Source organism: Pseudopipra pipra, chromosome 15, assembly GCF_036250125.1.
Source record: "Pseudopipra pipra isolate bDixPip1 chromosome 15, bDixPip1.hap1, whole genome shotgun sequence".
Lineage (NCBI taxonomy): Eukaryota > Metazoa > Chordata > Aves > Passeriformes > Pipridae > Pseudopipra > Pseudopipra pipra.
The window spans coordinates 10,923,636-10,945,887 of record NC_087563.1 but is presented as its reverse complement, the minus strand read 5'-3'; the positions used below and the strand labels follow the sequence as shown (position 1 = coordinate 10,945,887).

The 22,252-nt window shown below is 52.8% G+C and overlaps 4 protein-coding genes across 9 annotated transcripts; 2 read left to right on the top strand and 2 right to left on the bottom strand.

Annotated features, from left to right (window-relative positions):
* Nucleotides 1–7,836, top strand: SIMC1 (SUMO interacting motifs containing 1). 6 transcript variants are annotated; one of them, XM_064671889.1, is made up of 10 exons: nucleotides 1–124; nucleotides 1,658–2,362; nucleotides 2,603–2,820; nucleotides 3,399–3,468; nucleotides 3,904–4,049; nucleotides 4,503–4,670; nucleotides 5,160–5,288; nucleotides 6,257–6,413; nucleotides 6,492–6,576; nucleotides 7,385–7,836. In XM_064671889.1, exons 1-10 carry the CDS (start codon nucleotides 20–22, stop codon nucleotides 7,603–7,605), a joined length of 2,004 nt encoding a protein of 667 aa, XP_064527959.1. In that variant the 5' UTR covers nucleotides 1–19; the 3' UTR covers nucleotides 7,606–7,836. The 6 variants fall into 6 exon arrangements, with proteins under 6 accessions (XP_064527959.1, XP_064527958.1, XP_064527961.1 ...); XM_064671888.1 differs by having other exon boundaries at nucleotides 2,600–2,820; XM_064671890.1 differs by lacking the exon at nucleotides 1–124 and adding an exon at nucleotides 848–1,461 and having other exon boundaries at nucleotides 2,600–2,820.
* A 1,621-nt stretch (nucleotides 7,837–9,457) lies between these two features.
* Nucleotides 9,458–16,862, bottom strand: KIAA1191 (KIAA1191 ortholog). Its single transcript, XM_064671895.1, has 7 exons — nucleotides 16,716–16,862; nucleotides 16,449–16,639; nucleotides 15,058–15,184; nucleotides 13,409–13,533; nucleotides 12,113–12,219; nucleotides 11,700–11,836; nucleotides 9,458–11,239 (listed from the first exon to the last, which is right to left on the bottom strand). The coding sequence occupies exons 1-7, from the start codon at nucleotides 16,741–16,743 to the stop codon at nucleotides 11,031–11,033; spliced, it is 924 nt and encodes a 307-aa protein (XP_064527965.1). The 5' UTR covers nucleotides 16,744–16,862; the 3' UTR covers nucleotides 9,458–11,030.
* A 1,510-nt stretch (nucleotides 16,863–18,372) lies between these two features.
* NOP16 (NOP16 nucleolar protein) lies at nucleotides 18,373–21,049 on the bottom strand. The gene is made up of 5 exons (XM_064671885.1): nucleotides 20,918–21,049; nucleotides 20,687–20,795; nucleotides 19,956–20,025; nucleotides 18,988–19,094; nucleotides 18,373–18,736 (listed from the first exon to the last, which is right to left on the bottom strand). Exons 1-5 carry the CDS (start codon nucleotides 21,022–21,024, stop codon nucleotides 18,593–18,595), a joined length of 537 nt encoding a protein of 178 aa, XP_064527955.1. The 5' UTR covers nucleotides 21,025–21,049; the 3' UTR covers nucleotides 18,373–18,592.
* HIGD2A (HIG1 hypoxia inducible domain family member 2A) lies at nucleotides 21,023–21,866 on the top strand. The gene is made up of 2 exons (XM_064671886.1): nucleotides 21,023–21,332; nucleotides 21,521–21,866. Exons 1-2 carry the CDS (start codon nucleotides 21,023–21,025, stop codon nucleotides 21,685–21,687), a joined length of 477 nt encoding a protein of 158 aa, XP_064527956.1. The 3' UTR covers nucleotides 21,688–21,866.
* The last annotated feature ends 386 nt before the right edge of the window (nucleotides 21,867–22,252 follow it).

The window sequence follows — 22,252 nt, the reverse complement described above, 5'->3', positions numbered from 1 at the left end:
GCCGCCGCCCGCCGTCGGGATGGACGACACCGTGGTGCTCCTCAGTGACTCGGACTCGGAGGGCGCCCGCTCGCCGCCGCCGGCCCGGCCGTGCCGCCCCCGCCGCTCCCTGCCCGCCCCCTCCGTGAGTCCGGGGCCGCCGCTGCCCCGCACAAAGATGGCGGCGCGTCCACCGCGGGCGGGGACGGGAGCCGCGCGCAGACAAGAAGCCTCGGGGGAAGTGGAGGGGTGGGTGAGCAGCCCCGGCTGGGGGTTCCCGGGGACCCCCGGGACCTCCCAGCCTCTCCCCAGGCGGGCTCGGGTCCCCGCGGCCACCAGTGGCCGGCGGAGCCCCGGCCCTCAAGCGCGCCCCCCTAGCGGTCCCAGCCTCTTTGGCAACGTTCCCCCCACCCCAGAAAACGCCGGTCCCCACCATGGAGCGTCACACGCCCTCGCTGCACCCCGAGGAGGGTCCAGCCCTGTAGGGCTCAGCCCCCGGCGGGATCTGGCTCAGGGATGCGGTGCGGCGGCTGCCGCCCCTCTCACCGGTCCTGCCCCTCTCCCCAGGGCCGCCTTCTCCCTGTACCGTCCCCCTCCCCTGTCCTGCTCCTCTACCCTGTCCCACCCCTCTCCCCTTTATCGCCAGAGGGTGCGGGGACGATGTCCCGGTACGGTGGCGGTTCAGGGCTCGAGGCTCAACCCCTCAGGGAACGGCCCGTCCCGCTCCCCGCTCCGCTGTCCCGGTTCCTGAGGCAGCTCCGCAGCCGCCGACGGTTACCGTGACCGGCTCGAGCCCCGCGGCCTCCCGCCCTCCCCAGCTCCTCCAGCGTCCAGGAGCCCTCCTTGGGAAAGGCAGCAGGTCTGAGTCAGGGGGGAAAAAAACGGACTTAAATTGTCCGCTAACTGTGTTCCCTGCTTTGAGACGCTGAGGGGGATTTGTTTCCCCAAGAGCAAACAGGCTCTGACCCCTCCTGGGCACAGATCTTGAGAAGTGCTGTGTCCTGCCTGCCGCCAGTACAGACACAGCTGCCTTCCCCTGCCAGCTCCTGTTGCTCCTTGGAACACCGAGTGCTGCATCACCCAGCAAGTCCTGAGTGGGAGTCCCCAAAGTCTCAGGGCTGCTGTAGCTCCAGATTGATGCCAAAGAGGAAGAGGCAGCTCTGTTCCCTGCCACTCCTGTCTTCATAGTGGGTGAGGTTGTGCCACAGAAAGGGTGCCAGGGTTTGGATCCTGTGCTGCTCCTGCCAGTGTCTGGGAACAGGATCATTGTGCTTGCCTTGCCCTCCCTCGGCACCTCAGCAGGACCTGCATTTCCCCATCATGGAAGGGAGCTAAGCAAGCAGCCAGGACCACTCTGGCCCAAGGCAAGAGGCATTTGGAGGAGAAGGCATGGCTCTTTGCAAGAAGGAACCCCGGGGAAAGCAGGGAAGAAGAGCCTCAGTCAGGGTTGGGCTCAGGCTCAGGCTCAGTGGTGCTGCCAGGGTGAGCTGATCCCAGAGCTCAGAGCCACCAGCCCCCACAGGCTGCCCCATCCCCTCAGATGGGGTCTTTGCCCCTGGTTTCTCTCCCTGGGCCGGTGCCAATGAGCCTCTTTTCCCTCTTGGACTGGGGCTACAGTGCCACCCCAGCAGAGGCTCTTGGCAGGAAGGACACTGACACTGCTTCTCTGTCCCCACAGGAGATCATCGATCTGACCTGTGAGGACACGAGCACAGACCCAGTGCAGCTGAGCGAGACTGAGGACGCCTGCATCCTTCTACACTGCACCTGCAGTGCTGACCAGGACCCCAGGACTGCACCTGCTGCCCCAGCAGCACACATGTCCCATCCCCAGCTCTGCTCCACTGTGAAGGAAGAAATGGAGGCAGTGGCAGAGCCAAGCCCTGCACCATCCTGGCACAGCACTCCCATGAAGCCCAGTGCCACCACGGACACAGCAGAAAGCATGGAGAACAGGAGCTGCCTCTCTCCTGCCTCCAGCTGCCACAGCTCCTGCAGCTCAGAGCAGGACTGCAGTGCTACCAGCTTTAATAGTGACCTGAGTTCCCTGCCCAGCATGCAGCAGGACTCAGCACCCCCCAGCCTGGACAGCAATAGCAGCTGGAAAGCTGATGGCCCAGAGGAAGAGCCTCCCCACTTCTGCCAGGAAAGGGACCTCCCCCCACGGCTGAGCCCTGCCCCAACCCTTCCCACAACCCCAGGGAAGGCCCGAGGGTCTTTGCTGGAAACAAATGACATACCACACGAACCAACCCAGCAAGCGACCCCAGCCAGGAGCAATGGTGACAGCAAGGCCTGGCGGGACAAACTGCACAGTTTCAGGAGGAGTGGAGTCCAGCACCTCTTCTTCCAAGGCATAGCACCCAACAGGGAAACACAGCAGGTAAACAGGGTTTAGAGCAGCCACTGCCAAGCCCAGCTAGAGGCTGCTCAGAGCAGCCCCTGTGGTGGAGGATGTAGCACGGGCAGGCCCTGCTCCCTTTGCCCTTTGTGGGAAGCTTTGCCAGGCAGCTGGGGGCTCTGGTTATTGCAGTTCCCTTCACGGTGGGCTGCATATCACAGCTGGGTTCCTCTGTGTTGGGGGAGCTGGCTTTCACCTGTTGCCTTGCCTTCTACACAGCAGAAACCTGAGCTCATCCCCAGAGGGAAGCTGAGCATGGTGCGCACCACCATGGAGGAGAACTTCTTGGAGGGCACCTTGCATCTCCTGAATGAGTTCGTCTCCTGCCAGCACTATCCCCCCAAAGATATCATCTCCCACCTGATCAGACAGGTCCTGTTGAATGCCCATGAAGAGGAGACCTTGAAGGACACCTACATGCTGCTGATGAAGATCCAAATGTAGGTGTTCCCCTTGTCCCGGTGCCCCCGGGGCTGCTCCCAGGGGTCTGCCCAGCATACAGGGGCTCACTCATAGGAGTGATTTCCCATATAACCCAGGATGATCCTCTTGCCACCGCCAGCACTCCCCAGGCTTTCTGAGGGTGGGACAGGGGCAGCCCATGACACCAGAGAGCTCTCAGGGACAGAGAAGCATGTTTGGCTTGCCCTGAAGTGCAGATCTCCTTCTTCACTGCTGTGACATGGCAGAAGTGCCTTCCCTGGGCTGCAGCAGTGCCATAGGCTGTCAGTGCCTGGAGCAGCTCCCTCACTTCCCTCAGGGGTTCCCACAGAAAGAAACAATGTTTTGTGAGGCCACAGGCCTAGGAGTCCTGGGCATTTCCATGGAGTACAGCCCCAGCCAGGTGCTTTCCAAAAATTAATGGGGTCAGGGGAGGAGAAAGGCTGAGAGCAAAAATGGAGAGGAGGAGGCAGGTCAAGCCCCTGAGCAAGTGAGGCTGGGGAAGGGCCAGGGGCTGCCATGCCTCCAGCAAGATGGTCAGGCAGTTCAGCACAAATGGACAGGGCTGTCCTTGCAGGCTCCATCCAGCCAACGCTGCCACAGTGGGATGGGACTGGACGCTGCTGAAATTCATCATGGAGGACCAGGTACTTGGCACCGTGTGTGTCACATCGGGCAGGGATCATCCAGGACACAGTGCTTGAGGGTAAGCATTGCCCAAGGACCTCATGTGGCAGAGAACAGGCCAGTCCAATGTGCAGGTTTATTGCAGCTGCTGAGAGCAGCAAGTGCCACTTGGGTATCTCATATTTATCCTCAGTGCTCCCTGACCCACTGCACAGCTGCAGGCAGGTTGTCCCATTGAAGAAGGTACAGCAACAGATAAAGACTCTGGGTCACAGCGCTAGTGCGGTGGTAGAACAGGTCCTGCAATGCCCATAAGGGCATTGCCTGAGCCAGGCAGCCCATCCTGGAGCTGTTCCTCAGTCGTGTACGTCAGTCCATTCCTAAGACAGCCAAATTCCCTGGTGCTCCTCACCCAGTGGCTCCCTCAGGCTCATACGCTCTCCATGTGCCCTCAGGAGAAGCCCCCTGGCCGGCTCCTCTTCCTGCAGTACGTGGTGCAGACCCTGGAGGACGACTTGCAGAAGAATCTGAGGTTGCACCTGCTGCAGAAGTCAATTGCCAAGAAAGTGCTTTCGTGTGACTTGTGCTTCAACAATGTCAAGTAAGGGACACCTCCTTCTCCCTGTTCTCTAACCACAAACTGAGGCAGGGGCTCAGGGAACACTTGTCGAGACTCCAGGTCAGACTTTCAGACTTTACAAGAAGCAAACTTGGGAGACAGAGGGAAGTGTAGGGCCAAATATAAAGGACAGGAGATTTACAAAAGCAAACCACCAGAGAGGATGCAAGGCATTTGCAGCTGCAACCTAGCAGGCTTTTCCCAGGAATGAGGTCAGATTTGCATTGCTCAGGACAGGATTAAGGAGGCTGCGGTCCTGTGGACAAGTGTACAAATCAAGAGAGCTTTTCTGTTGAGCTGCTCTACAGAGCTACTCTAAGTGAGTGGGACATACTCTTCATTGTCAGGATCTTTCCTCAAGCTCCAAGTGGATCCAGAGGTCAGAACACAGCAAAATCAGGCCCATCCCCACTAAAGTTCCTGTTTCTGTCCTAGGGAAGTGGTCAAATGGTTGGTCGCAGCTATTACAGGAGTCGGGTTCTGCCAGCCCCAGGAGAAGCCACAAGAAACTCCCTCCTCTTCAGCAGAAGCCAGGGCTGAACACAGCTCATCTGCACCAAGTCTAGCCAGCACACAGGCTCCAGCAGCTTTCTTTGCCCAAAAGTAAGCCCCAGAAGTGCTAACTCCCTACTGGTATTATCATGGGCCCAAGTCAAGGAGAAGCCAGAGCCTCTCACTCGCTGTCAGGTCAGGAAAGTCAGGCTGTACCTGTGACCAGCTTTGCTGGTTCTCCTTCGGGTTAGACATAGACTTGGTGAGCAAAAGACTGTCACCTGATAGGAGACTGGCTCAGTAAGTATCATCCTCTTGCACGTAGTGTAAGGCTGGAGCTCTTGAGCTACAGCTCAAGCTACCCCGTGCTGCTCCACCAACACTCAGTACAGCCCAAGACCTCCCAAGGATCAATCTGGGGATTAGCTCTGCTTGCAAGAGCATCAGACTCAAAAGCCACCAAGAGACACCAAATCTAGCCCACTGCATTCCCGTGTCCCTCACTGCACAGCACGAGGCTGAACTAGGGGCCATCCCCAATGCTTTACTTGGCAAGCCAAGGAGCAGCTCCTCCAAGTGCTGACTGTCTCTCTGACACAGGGTGATGCTCCTGCTCCAGCGGATGTTGTCCATCGCAGTGGAAGTGGACAGATCTCCCACCTGCAGCTCCCATAAGATTGCAGATGAGATGTTCCCATTTATACTGAATATCCCCCTGAGGAGCCAAAGGTGAGACAAGCACATGCAAGGCAGCATTTGCCTGTGTGAGCAATGGTCTTATTCCCAATTTACATGAGTCTGGATGCACAAAGTACTACAGGGTACAGAAAGACAGGCCAGTCAGCGAGAGCATGGCTGTATCTAGTGATACTGTATGGAGATACAATATCACTAGCTGAACACACCTACCCCGGTGGTGTGTTGCTGAAAACAGTCGATTTTCTCATGTATTAAAGTTGTGTGACCTTAAAAATGTAAAGAGGGTCTGAAAAGCAGCACTGTGCATCAGCACAGTCAAGTACTGGCAAACACTCACTGATTCTCCTGGGCAACCAGGTAACTTGTCAGAAATATGATGCAGTTCCTACAGCTTTGCCTTGACATCCTTTTGTTTGCTTCTCTAAGAAATGCAGTATCTGAAGCCAAAGCACAAGGGCCTGACTGGTTCTGGTGTAAACACAAGACCACTGGATCCACAGGCATTTCAAACCCATTCTTGCAATGCCCAGCAGGCAGCCCTTCACACCCCTTCAGCAGAACTCTGTGCACACACCAGGTCTAATCAAGCCAAACCGAGTCTAACCAAGCTGTCACTTGGCCCAGGACAGATGTAGATCTGGCTGGCCCTGACCCCACATCACCCTTCCTTGGCTGTGCTCCCTGCAAGTCAGCAGGAATGGATCACTGCCACACAGGCTGCTGGGCAGGGTGAAGTGAAGCAGCTCAGTTTGCATCACAGACTGTACTGACCTTCAGCTGCCACAGGTCACACCTGAGGACGAAAACACAGCCATGGCCAAGTCACATAACAAAGGTCTCTCACCACATCTGGTGGTCTTCCTTCCAAGGCACAGCTGAGCAGCCCCTGCAGTCACCCCACTGGGTCAGCACCAGCAGCACACCAGGAACATGCTGGAGCAGTTGTCTCTGGTCAAGCTGTGCTGTCTTTCCCAAAGTAAATCCCTTTTGTCTTCCAGGGAAGCTTTATTAAACACCATGGAGAGCCAGCTCCTGCGCTGCAGACTGCTAGAGCTGTTGTTCCAGCACAGTTCTGATGTGCCCTCAACCTCATCTATGTCTCTGGAGAAAATCCTGTATTTCCTGAGCCACTTCTCTGTGCTGCTGCATTTTGAGGTATCCAGTCCAACTTCTCCTTTGCCTTGTTTTCTTCTGAGAAAACGTCTAATAATCAAATACTGTCTCCTGTCATAGGATGAAACAGCAATGTGGCAAAGGTGGGATGAGATGCTGCAGTACTTGAGTTTGCTGCTGATGAGTTACCGAAGTGTAATACAGGGTAAGCAGCTTGTTCTGGCCTCATTCAAGAGGCTGCAGTAGAACTGCCAAATTCCCTTCCTCCTCCCTTCTCATCACTCTTGAGCTCACAGCCACTGAGTCTTTGAAAGACAATGTGCCTCTGTCCATGCTAGTAACTATTCCCAGCAGTCAAAGTAGTGATGTTGGATCAATCAGAGCACCCAACTTTGCCAAGTTTAGCCCCTACAAGCCCTTCACCATCCTCACAGCCTCCTTTGGATGCTCTCTTTGGTAAACCCAGGACACTTTCAGCACTTAGTAAACTGGCCAGGGAGCACCACCCACAGTAGCCATGGAAAGAACAGCATTTCTGATCCCAGGAGAATGGCAGAGTCACAAAACACTCCCTAAAAAAGTAATTTTACCAGAAAATTCTTCAAGTCCCTTCTCAACTTCAGCTGCTTTAGCCCAGGGTTAAGGCTCTCATGAAAGAATGCAGAGGAGTCCACCATCACATGTGCAGTCTTACTCTCCCTGAAGCCCTAGACAATGTTACTGTTGTTGAGCTCTTTGGAGACTCCTTTGCAGCTGCCCATTCTGCCACTCACACAGGAGAAAAGGATTCTACAAGCCTTGCCCCTTCCCCATTTCTTGAGCTCTCTCCACATGCAGACTGAGCTCCAGGAGGGGCCAGTTCCTTCTTCCCTCAGTCTTGTGCAGAAGCATCAGGGATAACTGCAAGAGGATGAGCCCCATTCCCAACTGCTTCTCACTCCGGCACAGCACTGCCTCTGGCATGCTGTGCTCTGCTGTGTGCTGCCTCTCTCCACCAGCATTTCCTCTTGCAGAGCACCTGCGGAGCTCCCTCAGTGACCGGATGGACTTGATGGTTCAGAAAGCCAAGCCCAGGCTCCAGGAGAGTGACAGCATCACCAACCTGGACGTTCAGGTGAAGATTGACGACTTCATCAGCCGAATGCAAGGGGTCCTAGGGCAGCCTTTTCCTCCACAAATCCAGGAGAAATTGTTCCTGCTGCAAGACTTGTTCTCTATTGTCACTACTGCCTGATGGAGACAACCACTGCAGCAAGGGGGACAAAGAATTTCAAGTTCCCAAAAAAAAAAAAAAAAAAAAACTCAAAACCCCCATCTCATGCTGCAGTCTCAGTGTCATGGGGGTTGGTTTATACAGTTCTTTAGAAAAATAGTTGGTTTACATGGTTTCAGAATTTCTGTTCAAATTTGCATCGTTTATCAGGCACGTTGTACACTTTAAAAAAATAAATTATTTTTATATTTGCTGAGACTCTTTCATCTTGGTGCCAGCCCTGCCTAAAGGAAGTGCAGACCTCCATCAGTCCTACCTATGGGATAGCATTAGACTAATGCAGCCATAAACTCTGACAGTAGTTTGCGCAGCAAGCAAAATGCCCAAATATCTGGTCAATTATTAGGGGAAAGATGATGATCTTTAAAAATCTCAACAGGTGTGAGTGGCAGTGAGGACATTCATAGTGCAGAGATCCCAAAGACATGGTAGTCAGTTCTCAGTAGAGGAACATTTCTGCTCCAGTGCAAATCAATCTGTATAACTTGGCCAAAAGTGATTAGGAAGAGGGTGGGCTGGATGGCAGCATGAGCTGAAAAAACTGCTCCCTCCAGAACCACTCTAGTGCAGGCATGGGCATTATGATCAGGATGAATATTGAATTCAATTGAATTCAAATCCACAGCCATCAACAAAAACCATAGGTGAGGTCAGAGAACAATTAGGTGTTTCTATAGATCTCAGTTCAGAAGCAACAGAGGTTGGGAGTGGGAGCTGCCCACCACACTTGGCAGGGTCCTAATGCAGAGACCAGAGTAGGAGCATCAAGAAGTAGTCACAGCTGGGAACACACTAGTCCTGATATCAGTGGTCTCATGCAGAAGCCTGGCTTCAGTTAGTGCAGAACTGTTCACAAGGGTCTGACCCGGGGTTCACAAGTTTGCTTCTTGTTCTTTAGGAAGCCTCTTGCCAACTGCCAGGTGTAAAACAAACCACTCATTCACATGACACTGCACCCCTAATCCAGAGGTAAGCCATTCAGGGAAAAGTGAAGACTGCCAACAGTGCAAACCCAAGTGCTCCATGCTCTGGAAAGCTGCTCTTCCTGCACATATGCTCATTCAGGTGTATTTTTCAATTAGGTCCTTTTAACTGGATTAGACTTTTGTCACTAGACTAGAAAAGAAACTGCATTCCAGCAAGTCCATAGCTATGGATGTTATTTTATATTCATAATGGTGGCATCCCTAAGAATGATGGAGTAGAGTAAGTATCACACCACAAGGCCATGCCCTAACCCCAGCCTTCCCAAACTATCTGAGATTGGTCTGTGTAACCAGGACCACAGCAGCAGACTCTACCTCAGCACCTGGGTGCTCCAGGATCTATTCCATTACTCTGCCAACACCCCGGGAGCACAGGGAACACCAGTGTTCAGCTCAGACATCCCCAGCCCAGGAGAGCCATGTGCTCCATCAGCAGTGCTTTGAAGGGCAGCTACAAATGCTACAACAGCACCCAAACCCCAGCCTTCCAGAGAAAGGCAAAGCAGGGATGGACACACTGGGAGCTGGGCATCTCTAGGGAAATACACCTCCACGGTATAGGTGCAAACACAGCACACAGGCAACAAGAGACAATCTCAGGAACAAGAATAATCTGAATAGCCCAAGAAAACACAAAGACTTCATGTTCAGTTTCCCCTGCCCTAGGACAGAACTGAGTATGGCTTTAAACCTGATCTCCCTGTCAAAGGGGAGTTTGTGAGCAAACATTTACCCCAGTGAGGCGCTGTCAGAGCCTTATTTGGCAGAACCTTGACCCCACATTTCTCCCACAGATGCTCTGCCAACACCAACACACATCACAGACCTCCATTCACAAGGATTTTATTTTCCTGTAACAAACAAAACAAACATACACATTAGGAGGCATGAATACAGATAACAAATAAATTAATGTCAAATGAGAGCTTGATTGCCAAGGTGCAAATGAGTGGTGACAGTGAGAACTGCTGGGTTAGGTTGGGGACTTTCACACAACACATCACTGGCAGTGCTGCTGAAGCTTGAGAGAAAGCAGTGCCACAAAATGTGCTTCTTCAGAAGGGCCAGCAGCCAGCCCTGCCTCACTCTCTGGGAGGAATGTTTGGTTCAAGAAGGCAAAAACCCCAGAGCTCAACAGTTACCAGCTGTTGAGAAACCTCTGTGTAATGTCCTGGCAACAGACATGCTTCCAGTTCCAGATGCAAGGCTGCTGCTGGCTAAGGGACTCTGCAACACAATCGTGAGATCAAGAGGAGACCTGAGGTGACCCATTTGCCACAGGACAGGTGAGGATTACAGAGCAATGCTGCCTATCATGCTTAAGGGATTAGATGGTAACCAGGAGCTCCTTCCACTTTCCATGAAAGCAAGTGTTAGCTGTTCCCAGTAACTGGCTCTGCCCAGACCAAGAATGACATCCAGCTGTACCATAACAGGGAGGAATGTTTAGCCTTAATCTGCCCTCAGTCCTCCCTCAGCCCTGCAGAACACATTAATGCTGATAAAATACTCTATCTGAGAAGTGCTCCTGCTGTCTAATACACTTCTACATGATTCTAGGAAGAAAAAGAAAGCCAGAATCAAAACCAAATCAAGCTGCACCCAGATTGCCAGAACAGCTGGAAGTCTGCTGCCTAAAAGGCAGGACAGTGTTGTTTTGCAGAAAGAAGAGAGGAGGATTACTTGATTCAAGCCACACCAGCTTTGGTCATTTCCACCTTTTTAGAGTAACAAAGAGTTGGAAGAGAAGGATTTCTTCCTCACTACTGCTCCCTGCCTTTCCAATAAGAGCATCTTAGAACGGTCATTGGTCCACTTTCCCTTTAAAAAAACATACCAAGAACAAAGAAGAAATAGGTGTTGAACTACGTGGTCACAGTGGATAGTAAGGGAATGCCACACTTAAACTGACCCATCACATTCCCCAACTTCCTTCTGGCAGTTAACGGTCCAGTTTTCAGTCCTTTCTTGTTTCCATGATTTCCTACTGGAGCTCTGTATATGCCAGACAGAACCACCACCTTCCCGTGTGTCCTTCAGCACTGAGCAGGACAAGACAACCAGACTACAGGCAGACAAGCCAGGTGCTCACACACCACGTGGACTACTGTCCCAAAAACATGGCTCAGGGTTTCACTGTGGTGTGATGTACTGGGAAGCACATCCAGAGCAGCCTGACAGCCCAAACCAGTGCAGTGCAGCAGACAGGATGGTTTACATTGGTTTAGGACTAGTGCAGGAGTTTTTTCCAAGACTGGCTTTAGGAGAACAGTCACAACTGTTTCCTTTTCTGAGATGAAGAGCTGGAAGGGAGACTTTCCTATTTTACTGCAGCACATGGGACAGGGAAGCAGAGCCTAAGACACCCTGTATCCTGCTAAAAACATCAGAAGATTTCCTCTAGAACCCAGTGGGAGTGAGCACATTCAGATCCCGAGGTTTGATATTGTGGGAACGTGGAGATTGTTTCCTCCCATCTGTGCCTGGAATGTCCATTTTGGGTGGCTTGAAGGTGACTGGATCCTCTGCCATCCTGGTAGCCTGAGCACGCATCAGCTCCATTGGGGATGGCTTCTGGGCACCTTTATAGGACTGAATAGTAAATCCTCCTGGTGAAAAAAAAAAAAAATCACAGTAAGAGTCAGGGAAACCAGTCAAGTCCTTTTCTTACTGCTGCCAGGAGTGAGCAGCAGCCCTGACACCCCACACCACAGGGAGCCGGAAAATTCCAGCAGCTCCATGTCATCTAAAGCCTATTCCACATCAGTGGCTGGCACTTCCAGTCCTGGTTGCATCACACATCAGAGAAAAAGTAAAATGCTGTCACCTTCACACCCTGCCCTTTCACTGCAGCACAGTGCAAGTTATTCCTAATTCCAGATCCTCAGCACAGGTTTTACCCAACTGCTTTATATTTAGGCATACAAATTGTATGAATAGCAAACATTCCCAAGGTGGTCCCAGAAAGTAACAAGGCAAGCAGGATAAGACTCTAGAAAAAGCTAGCAAGTTTGCTGTGTGATGGTTCTCCTTTAGCTCTTCCAAGGTAGCAGATTTTTGAGGACATACCTGGATCAGTGGTGGATTTCTGGATGGCTTTGGGTCCAAAAAAGCTCCACCTTTCAGATGGCAATTTGTCCCCACCAGCTTCCATGGCAAAGTCTGAGCCAGTGATAGAAGAAGAGGATCCCTGACTAAACCAAGCCCTAAGGAAAAAAAATCATTGAGGTGTATAAAACATGAGAATAAATACTTCAAGTGACCTCACTGTACCAGGAACTTCCCATGCAGTTAACAGGGGCAATTTAATGCATGCTCAAGTTCCACGGTCTTCCAACATTTGGATCTATCCAACACATATCCTCATCAGGCTCTGAATTTCAGCCCATACAGTCCCTCTCTGGATAAGGTTATTTAGCAGCTCCCACCTCAGCAGCCTGTAGGAAACTAAAGAAGGCAGTGGCCTGCCAGGCTCAGAGTACCTGTTTTTATGCTTGGGAGAGGAGTGGGGGCTGGTGCTTGGAGTGGACTGAGCAGAAGAATTGTGTTTGTCATCTTTTGTCATCTCTCCACTCTGCATTTTTAGCTTCTGTTAGGAAGAGAAACACAGAAGCAACAGGGCTTAAAAACAAGACACAAGGAACAACACCCAAAACCAGACAATTGTTTCTATCACAAGTGAAAGTGTCACTTCATAACCTAAAGTTACACCCAGTATTACAATACCTGCATGCACCCCTTAAGCTTCTCTCCACATCAAATATAAGTATTTTGGAAGTTCACTATGCTCAAGACACATCCTCCAGGCTAGAGGAAGGAACACCAGTACTCATAGGGAAGTTATGGATACAGCAGTTTGCTGCAGCTCAGCTACCTGGTTAACAGCTCTAACTGCCACAGCACCCATTTGTCTCCAGCACTTCTTAGAGCAACAAAGCTCTCAGTCCCACAAGTTCTCTAACGAGAGTGAGACCAGTTCTCACACAAGAGGTCAGGAGTACCAGACCCTGTGAAGCAATCCATGTACACCAGGATGAAATCACTGCTCTGGAACAGAGATGAACTTGGGCACAAAATAAACAGGAACTGGGTGTATGCAAACCAGGTTGTTTCAAGCTGAACAGTACAAACTGAACTTTGAAGAAGTCACTTGAAGGGCAGTTACAGTTCAAACACAAAATGCACAGGCACCTGGTAATGTCTCCTGTGGCTATTCAAGCCACACTAATGTAATTCACCAGTGCTGTTACTGAAACTTTGACCTCATCGGAGGACACTGGGAGAGTTGACTATTAAATTCCAAGATTTTTCATGAGCTCAGTTGCCCATAGTAACATGTTCATTCAAGACCTTTGTCTTTGTTTTCAGTAAGAAGCAAAACCAATCCCATCTGGAAACTTCCACATCAGAAATGCACAGTTTACAAGTTCTCTTGGGATAAACAGTTAAATAAGTTAACTGCAGGGCACCATTCAAAGGTACAGCAAGAAACAAGACTGTGTAGGGATGTCCCCACTTGGAAAGACAACTGTGACAACTCCATGGCGTTGAAATGTGACAGAATTCAGGAAAAAAAAAAAGTTTGTTTCAAAACTACAAAGGCTAATGCTAACTTTAATGTACAAGTGGGCATCCTTTTGTACCCAATGAGCTGAAAGGCCTCAGAGGAAGCAGCTTAAGTAGAGTCCAAGCAATATGCTCCAAAAGTTATGTCACCAGATAGATGTTAAAGTAGCACATATCCTGCATGGAGAAATCCAGTGGAAAACAAGCCTTACGTGGACTGCCTCAGCCACCCAGTGGTACTTGGTCTCCTCAGTGGTGAGACCTTTGTGGGGTGTGTAGCCAGCCTCCCTCAGCCCTGCCTGCTGCTCAAAGCGATGAATGCTCTCCTGAGTCTCCTCTGGAACAAAAAGAGCACAAATTCACACAAAAAGGCCACCACAGGCAGTTCTAGCAAAGGCAACTTAAGCAACCAAACGCAAACTCTTTTTTCATCACTTGTATCTACACATTGTAATAAGCCCAGACAAGAAGATGAAGCTAATGAGCTATTCTGATTTGAAAACTACCCTGAGACACAGGGCTAAGTCAGATGTACAGTGATTTGTCCCAAATCACCAGATATATTACATACATAATACCTGTAATTAATCCCATCTCACCCAAGACCCTGCATCATTCCTACTTACAACTTCCTAAATCTAGGAGATATCAAAAAGCTGGTTATTTTAAATTGCCCTCTAGATTCAAAGAAGGCTTGCAGAACAGGTGTTAAAGACTCACAGTGATTACCCAGATTAAGTAAAATAAGATATTTCAGCCAAATACAAGCCAGCATCCAATAAACTGATATCAACTTCACTTCTGATAAACATAAGCACTTTCTCCAAACCTCCAGCATAAGATGTTCACTCCAAAGTCAAAAGGAATCAGAGCACAAAGACGTTACTAGAAAAGCCCAATGTCTTCTTTAAAATAGGTAATGCTTCCCATGGTAAATTTATTTGCAGGGATACTGCACTGTAGATAATGACAAATCCAGAGGAACTCTGTCTCCTGGAAGGTGCAGGTGCAGTCAAGGCTCCTGACTTCTTACTGCACAAGAACATTTTTAGACTATCATGGTTTTAACCAGCTTAGCATTTATCATTTGACCAGAATAGGAGCTGCTTTCCAGAAGAAAGTCCATATTCCTGGATGTTATTTTCTGACGTGTTGGTTATTTTTGAGCCAAGACAGAAATAAATGCAAAGGTTCCAAAATGCTTGTCTGAAAATCTAGAAGTGTTTGGAAGCACTGCTTGGAGGAAAAGATGGCAGTTCAGATCCCATCTGCTGAAAGAAGAGGCAGCAGGGACAGATTAACATAAGAATAATTCCCCTTGCTGCAAAAGGGCAAACATAACTTCTCTGCAAACATAACTGATCTAATTTTATTTTAAAGCATCATGATTTATGAGGTTTGTTTTTTTAAAGTGTTACTGTCACCAAGGCAGCTGCTGCTATTAACTAACATAAATGCCAGCAAGAACTCCATTAGCACAGGGTGTCAGCTCTCAACGCTTGGGTTAATGTCAGAGCTCTGCCTGTCATTCAGAAATAGCAAGTTAATAAGCAAACAGAACAGCAGCAGCCTCTGCACTCCAGCAACACGGACTGCAGTGTCCTGTCAGCACATAATGTACCCTGCACTCCTCCCACATCACCCACCTGCAGCCCTTGGAAACACAGAAGCACTAAGTGTAGCCTATTCCCTAGTTTCTTGCTTCCTTCTAGAAGTATCCTCCTAAAAGACCTCACACAGCTCAAGAGCAGAGTCAGTCTGAACCCACGAGCTCTCCAGCCACTCCAGAAGTTACCTTGAGGCATCAAGGACACTCACTGCCCCCTCCCCATCAGCCACCATGTGAGGGGTGAGTTCTTACTTGTAATGAGGGAGTTCATGATGACGTCAGTGGCCTTGGCCTTCACCACAGGCACCTTGTTCACACTTTCAGTGGATGATGAAGGAGTTATGACGGGGGCATTCGTGTTTGCATCCCCTTCCTCAACCTGTGGGAAACAGCAGGGGACAGTTTGAGACGGGAAAGTATCTCAGCACCTGGCCAGGACACATCTCTAAACACAAAAGTGAGACATGAGGCCAAGCTGCTCTAGCCTTCATCCCATGGGAAAAATCCCTACACTACGGTCACTGCAGCCCAGGAATGTTCAGAGCTTGAACCTTAGAATTCATAGCAACGAACAAGAAACTTGCATCTAACATTTGAAAATCTGCCAGGCTCAGAGCCAACAAGCTGTTAGGCCAAGTACAGAAAGGTCAACAGCAAAGAAAACAGAACATCTGTACTTCTCTCAAAGGTAAACTGGACTTCAAGGTCAACTGGGCAAGAGCACCTTCCACAGGCAGCTCAGGCACAAGCTGTTCACAGAGAAGAGCCTTGTGTGAACACCTTGTTTGCCCTTCATTCCTTTTATCTGTTTCTTGCTCAGTGTATCAAGAGGTCAGAGTTCTACCAATGATCATGAGTCCCCAGCAAAGAAAGAGAAAATAAATGTTACAAAACAAGAAATCCTGTGAAATGCAGACTTCCTCCTCCTAAAACAGGAGCTGCCTGGCTGGAGAGCTTGCTCTTTGTGCAAAACCACAACTTTGGGTTCTCTTCCACAGGAGACTTTAAAACAAAAGGAGGTGTACAGTAGAGGTTAAACTCAACGGGATCAGAGTTATGTAAGTCCACTCAGCAACATTTAATTTCACTTCAAACTTAGAAAACAACCTCTAAATTTAAAAGGGCTGGTCCTGCACTCAAAGCACAAAATCACAGAATGCTTTGGGTTGGGAGGGACCTTAACGATCATCAAATTCCAACCCCCTGGCATGGGCATGGACACTCTCCCAGGTTCTTCCAAGCCCTGTCCAACCTGGCTTTGGAACACTTCCAGGGATGGGGCAGCCACAGCTTCTCTGGGCAACCTGTGCCAGGGCCTCACCACCCTCAGAGGAAAGAACTCACATTCAACCTAAACCCAGTCTTGTGCTCTAGTTTGATTACAACCGGTTAAAGCGATTTTATTCACAAACACCGAGGAGACGCTCAGCACGCGCTTGTCCCTTCCCACAGCAGCGAATGCCGGGCAGGAATGCCGGGCTCTGTCCCCAGCCCCTCCCGAGGGTCCTGCTGCGGGGGGCAGGAGAGGGACCAGGAGGGGGTGGTGTCAGGAGAGGATGACAGGAGGGGGATACCCAGAGGAGTGCAGGGCTGCGGGGACGGCCGGGGGTCATGCTCGAGCCAGGGCAAGGCCCAGCCCGTACCTTCGACAGCTCCTGGTACTTGCGCTCGGGGATGACCGGCTGTTTCCACAGGACGCCGGCGCACAGGTCGGCGGGGGGGGGCGTCATGGGCGCCGGGTCCTCCAGGGCATCGTCGTAGCTGAAGGCGCGGCGCCGGACGCCGAGGGGCAGCGACATTCTGACCCGGCGGGCCCCGCCGCCCGGCTCCAGCGCTGCGGAGAGAGCGCAGGGCTCAGCGACCGCCAGCGCGGCCCACTGGGGCCGGCGGGGAGCGCGGGGGGGCCTTACCGGGAGCGTCGGGCTGCGCAGAGCTCATGGCGCGGGCGGCGCGGTCAGCGAGGGGCGGCGGAGCGCGGCGTGGCCGAGACCAGCCCGGCCATGGCGGAACCTCCGGCAGCCGCGACCGGCGCTGGGGATGGGGAGCTACGGAGGCACTCTTATAGGCGCGCAGATCTCGCGAGATCTGCCTGCGGCGCGCGGGGTGCGCTGGGAGATGTAGTTCTGATGGAGGGGGCGGAGGCGGGCCCCGCGGGCTTGTGCCAAAGGGATTCCGGGCACAATTCCTGCCGGGATCACACAGGCAGGACACGGCTCCTGCCAGCTGGCAGCGCTGCTCCCATCCCGAGCAGCCGCATCTCTCCCTCGCAGGATAAGAGCGAAGCCCTGAGCACGGCAGAGCTGCCAGCGAGCAGAGTCAGCTCTTCCTCCTGCCCACCAGCGCGACCTGGGCACCGTCACTCGAGCCCTGCCACCCGAGCCCTGCCACCAGCGTCCTCTGCGTGAAGAGCCTGCTGGCAACCCTGCTCCCCCAGCCCTGAAGACCACACAGTGGGGGCAGACAGGCTCCCACCCCCAGCAGAGCTCTTCTTTGGGGTCTGCGACGAAGAGGATGGAGTGACCAGGGAGCTCCTGGAGCTCAGACTTCCTGCTGGCCCTGGGGTGTTCACTGCACCCCACGAAGTCTGAGGGTGAGCTGTGACAAGCTGCCCTTGGGGAGCATGAGCAGCAGGCTCTGCTGCCAGGCATGAGGAGAGGGCAGCCATCTCCCACAGTTCACGGATGGAATCTCCCTTAGCATAGAGGTACAAGCATGGCTCTTACCTTCTGGTGAGCTCCCCAGGGCCCCACACCCTCACAGCAGCCCTGCAGGATATTAAATGAACAAGCAGGGCAGTCCTCTTGCTCACTGGCACAAACAGTACCCACTCAGGAGGTGGGCTCTCCTTCCTGGGAAATCAGTTACTGCTGGTACAGCCCTGCCAGTACAGCACACAGTGGGAAGAACCAGCTCAGCCTGTCCATTCCAAGGGCTGAGCACAGCTCTCAACTTTCCCAACCCTGTATTTAAAGCCCTGTTTAGGAGAGATGAAGGCAGGTATCGAACAGCCCAGCACAGGGGTGAAGATGGGCTGTTCTGTGGGAGCTGCACTCCACAGGTATTTGCCTGCTCTGCCTGATGCTCCACTGCCCCAGGGAGAAGGGGATGGAGCCACACTCAGGGATAGCAGGAAGCCCTGCCTGCCGGCAGGACTCTGCTGGATCAGCCCATAGGGCACTGGGTCCTGGAAAACCAATTGTGGAAGCTTGGAGCCCATCAAGGAGCAGGAGTACACACCAGCCTGTCCCTGCTGCGAAACCCTTCACACAGCTGCTCCTTCCTTTTGTCATAAAAGCTCTGCACTGCCCTCCAGCTCCTCAGCAGGGAAAGGACCCCAGCCTGGTCTCTCACACTGCAGGCAGGAAGGTCACCAGCAGGGGAAGGAAGCAGCACATGGCCCCACTCTGCTGCCTACAGGGCAATCAGCCAAGGTCTGAGTGCTGCCCACACCCTGTGGGCCCCAGCCCTGTCACCACGGAGGGTGCCCCGTCACACAGGTCAGCACCAGGAGCTCTCTAAAGCAGGGCTGCACCAAGCAAGAGCCCAGAGCAAGACATTCACACCAGCTTGAAAGAATATTTTATTTCAACAAAGCAAAAGTGCCAGCTGCCACACAGAAAGTGAGCAGCACAGCACAGTCAGTGCCAATGCCAAAGAGCCTTTCATGGCTGGTTAAAACCATCTCCGTCTAATGAGGGTCCTTTCTCCATCTCCAGAGGCTTTTTTCAGTTCAGAAAATGGTCATGTCAAGCCTGCACTTGCAGGTAAACCTGAGGAAAAAGGGCAGTCACTGCACATCCATCTTTTCCGGCTTGAGTGATGCAATGAATTCCTTGTACTCCTCGGGATAGAAATTCTTGTACACATTGATCTTTCTCTTAATCTGCTTGGGAGTATCCTGGTAGTAGTTCTTCTCATCTCGAGCCATTTCCTGTGACAAAGAAGAGGGTAAGTCAGAGGAGCAGCCCCAAGAGCAAACACCAACCCATCCCTCCCACGCCGGGGCAATCACTCCCTGACTCACAGGGACCTGGCCATGGTTCAAAGCATTGTTTTCCCTTAACAATCAGCTGACTGCAAAACAGGATCCGGGACAGAGAGGATTAGCAATTCCCATCCTGCAGAAGGTCCAGGAGCAAGGACTCTCTGGGTTCTCCTTGCCCTGGGACAGCCAGGCCATACCTTGTAGTTTTCCCCGTGGTTCTGTATCATGTACCGCACGTAGTCAATGAGGTCCCGTGACAGCGTGTTTGACTTCTTCTCAGGGAGGCTGGCCTCATATTCCATCTCTAGGCAGAGGAAAGAGACAGCATGAATAGGGGAAGGAAGCAACACCTCCTCAGAGGCTCCCAGCCTCTCCCCAGGGTCAAGCCTGCCCGTGCTGCAGACTCCTGCTGCACAGTTTGGCTGCTCACGCATGCAGGGACACTTCCCAGCATGATGGTGCAGGAAAACGGACAACACAAAAGCCCTCTGCATGGGCTGCAGGCATCCAGGCCTGTGCTCCAGCTCCTCTCCAGCTCACACCATGAGGAGAAGGCCCTTTCTGCCCAGGCTGCAGAGCTGCCCAGCCCACCACTAAAACATGCTGGATACTGAACTATGGCTTCTTGTCACCCTGGGGCCACACACCAGTATGTTTCACAGTGACAAGAGCCCTCTTGGGGAAAGGCAGCCCAGGAGAGAATCACAAAATCATTAGGGTTGGAAGGGACCTCTGGAGATCACCCATTCCAACCCCCCTGCTATGGCAGGGTCACCTTGAGCAGGTGACACAGAAATGTGTCCAGGTGGGTTTGGAATGTCTCTAGAGAGGGAGACTCCACACCCTCCCTGGGCAGCTGTTCCAGTGCTCTGTCACGCTGAACGGTGAGAAGTTTTTTCCTTGTGTTGAAGTGGAGCTTGTTGTGTTTTAGTTTATGGACATTACTCCTTGAAAAGGTAAAAGAAATTCATGAGACAGATCCAGGGGAATGGCAGAGCTGCTGTCCTGCTCTGGCCTGGTTGGGAACCCCCAGCCAACTGCTGCCCAGGGCCTCCACAAGCCTATGAGCCTGGACAAGAAGTAACACCCTTCCCTGCCCCTGGCACAGCACAGAGAGACAAAATACTCCCCAGGGCCTTGGGAGAACCCCACATGCAGCACTGACCGTTCACCACGTACGGCTTCCGCACTATTTTCTTTCGTGACTGTTGTCCGTTGCTTTCCGCTTCCACCCCCTGTGTTACATGAGAGAAAAGAACACTCAAGAAAAGTCTATTTGGAAGAGGGCTGTGTCCGCACACATTGCTCCCAAAACTCCTGACTGCTTCTACATGGCTGCAAGGGCCAGGAAATCTCAGCTGGCTTAAGCAGAGCCTTATTTGTGACATTAAAGAGGCTTGTAGGCCAGCCTGTCTTCTCAGCAATGCTGTCTAAAAGGAGATAAGTAGCAAACAAGATCACTCTGATTTTTTCCCTTGAGTGGAACTTTTGTGGGGCCACCTTCCACCTGGCTGCTCACAGATGCTGATGGGCCATGGTGGCACTGCTGTGCACAAAGAGCCCTTCTTTGTTATCAGGAGCAACTTGGCTGCACCGTTCTCAACCCCACCTGTCTCTGTCAAATCCCAGGAGATGACGTTATTTATATTTGTTCCAAAGTCTATACTTGTTCTAAAGTCCATTATGTCTCTCTGGTGCTATAGCTCGTTCCCACGCCAGGATTTTGGTGAGAAAAGTACATAGACCAACATAAGAAACAGTGTCCACCTGCTGGAGACGGATCCAGAGCCACTTGCCCCATGCTCTGAGGCTGGCTGCTCTCCACGCTGCTTTCCCCAACCCCCCACAGCCCCCACAAAGGTGCAGCCTCCGCCGAGCTCCCCCGGCCATACTTACCAGCTTCTTCGGTATGGGGAGGGCCTTATTGGGGTCCTCGGACAGGCCCATCTCGGCCAGGTTCTGCGCCACCGACTTGCTCGGGTCCCAGGCATGGCGGATGTGCGAACTGTGCGGGGACAAGGGACATCACGGCTGTGCTCCCCCTCCCCACCAACACGCGCTGCAGGTTCCCCACGAGGCGCCCGCTCCCGCCCGCCCTCGGCCGGTGCCCATGCCCCCGGCCCTCACCAGGCGATGCGAGGCGCGGCGCGGCGGCGGGCGCTGCGGTAGAGGCGCTTGCGGTTGAGGTTGTAGGAGTATTTGTGCCGCCGGGTCTTCCCCTTCGCCTTCGGCATGGCGGGCCCCCGTGAGTACCCGTGCGGCAGGGCCACCTGGGCTGCCGGCCGCGCCGCGGGGCGTCACGGGAAATGTAGTCCCACGACCGCAGAGCCACGCGGGGTGTGTTCTACAGCGACTACAACCCCCGGCATGCACTGCACCGGGGCGGGGGTACGGCAGCCGGGAGGGGCCGCGGCTGTCACCTTGGCCATGGCGGCCGGGCCGCCACCGCCGCTGGATCGTCCCATGCTGCCTGCGTTCAGGGAGGAGGGATTTGGGGACAAGTTCTTGCGCAAGACCCGCGAGAACCCCCTCGTGCCCCTCGGTGAGAGCGGGACGGGGGGTGACGGTGCTGAGTGAGGGGCGAGGGCCGGGGCGGTGCGGGCCGGTGAGGAGTCGGTCCCTCGAGAGCCCCGGCCCGGCCGCCCCCCGGGCGAGCACGGCCCGGGTGTGGGAATGCTATGGAAGCACGGGGGGAGCTGCTCCTCGCTCACAGCCTCGTCCTTTCCCCAGGCTGCCTGTGCACCGTCGGCGTCCTGACCTACGGCTTGATCTGCTTCAAGAGGGGCAACACCCGCGGGTCACAGCTGATGATGCGGGCGCGTATCCTGGCCCAGGGCTTCACCTTCGCGGCCCTGCTGGGGGGCATGGTGGTCACGGCCCTGAAATCCAGACAGTGACCTCGGGCAGGAGAGGAGCTGCGGCCACTGGCCAGCACCCACCACCCCGGGATGGATCCTGGCTGTGGATGGAGTTTTCTGAGGAACTGTTGTGATGTCTTGGTGGAGCCACTGCTGGAGAGGCTCTGTAGTCCAGAGCACTGGAAATGGGGTGAATACACTCTGTGATTATCCTGAAATTTGGGCCATGGCTTTTTTTTGATTCCTTGAGGGCTTATCCTGCAACACCAATGTTGTGTCACTAAGGCTCATTACCCCTGTGAGAACTCTTGTCCCTGCTTGGTGCTGTCACAGCCTGTTAAAATCATGTCCTCTGGGTCGTGGTCTGCACTGAGGTGTGGCTTTAGTCAAGCAGTGCACCAGCATTTGAGAAATGAGCTGCCCAGCTAGGAAGGAACAGCTGTTTATGGCTCGGTCTTGGCAGGACAGAGTCCATAAGCAGCGGGGGAGCAGTCTGGGGAGGATGTGTGACCTGTTCAATTGCAACTGGTGAGCAATAAGGTGAATTGCAGGAAGATTGTGACTGATACTGGATTGCAGAGCATTGAGAAGCCACAACAGTAAG

Coding starts and splice junctions, on each gene's coding strand:
- SIMC1 (XM_064671887.1), top strand. CDS start 1,520: ATGGGGTCTTTGCCCCTGGTTTCTCTCCCTGGGCCGGTGCCAATGAGC. Junction 3,469..3,903: donor AATTCATCATGGAGGACCAG/GTACTTGGCACC, acceptor ATGTGCCCTCAG/GAGAAGCCCCCTGGCCGGCT. Junction 5,289..6,256: donor ATCCCCCTGAGGAGCCAAAG/GTGAGACAAGCA, acceptor TTTGTCTTCCAG/GGAAGCTTTATTAAACACCA.
- KIAA1191 (XM_064671895.1), bottom strand. CDS start 16,743: ATGAGCTCTGCGCAGCCCGACGCTCCCG. Junction 16,640..16,715: donor TGCGCAGCCCGACGCTCCCG/GTAAGGCCCCCC, acceptor CTCTCTCCGCAG/CGCTGGAGCCGGGCGGCGGG. Junction 11,240..11,699: donor GAAATCCACCACTGATCCAG/GTATGTCCTCAA, acceptor TTTTTTCACCAG/GAGGATTTACTATTCAGTCC.
- HIGD2A (XM_064671886.1), top strand. CDS start 21,023: ATGGCGGGCCCCCGTGAGTACCCGTGCGGCAGGGCCACCTGGGCTGCC. Junction 21,333..21,520: donor GAACCCCCTCGTGCCCCTCG/GTGAGAGCGGGA, acceptor TCCTTTCCCCAG/GCTGCCTGTGCACCGTCGGC.
- NOP16 (XM_064671885.1), bottom strand. CDS start 21,024: ATGCCGAAGGCGAAGGGGAAGACCCGGCGGCACAAATACTCCTACAAC. Junction 20,796..20,917: donor GCCGCGCCTCGCATCGCCTG/GTGAGGGCCGGG, acceptor GTCCCCGCACAG/TTCGCACATCCGCCATGCCT. Junction 20,026..20,686: donor TCCCCATACCGAAGAAGCTG/GTAAGTATGGCC, acceptor CATGTAACACAG/GGGGTGGAAGCGGAAAGCAA.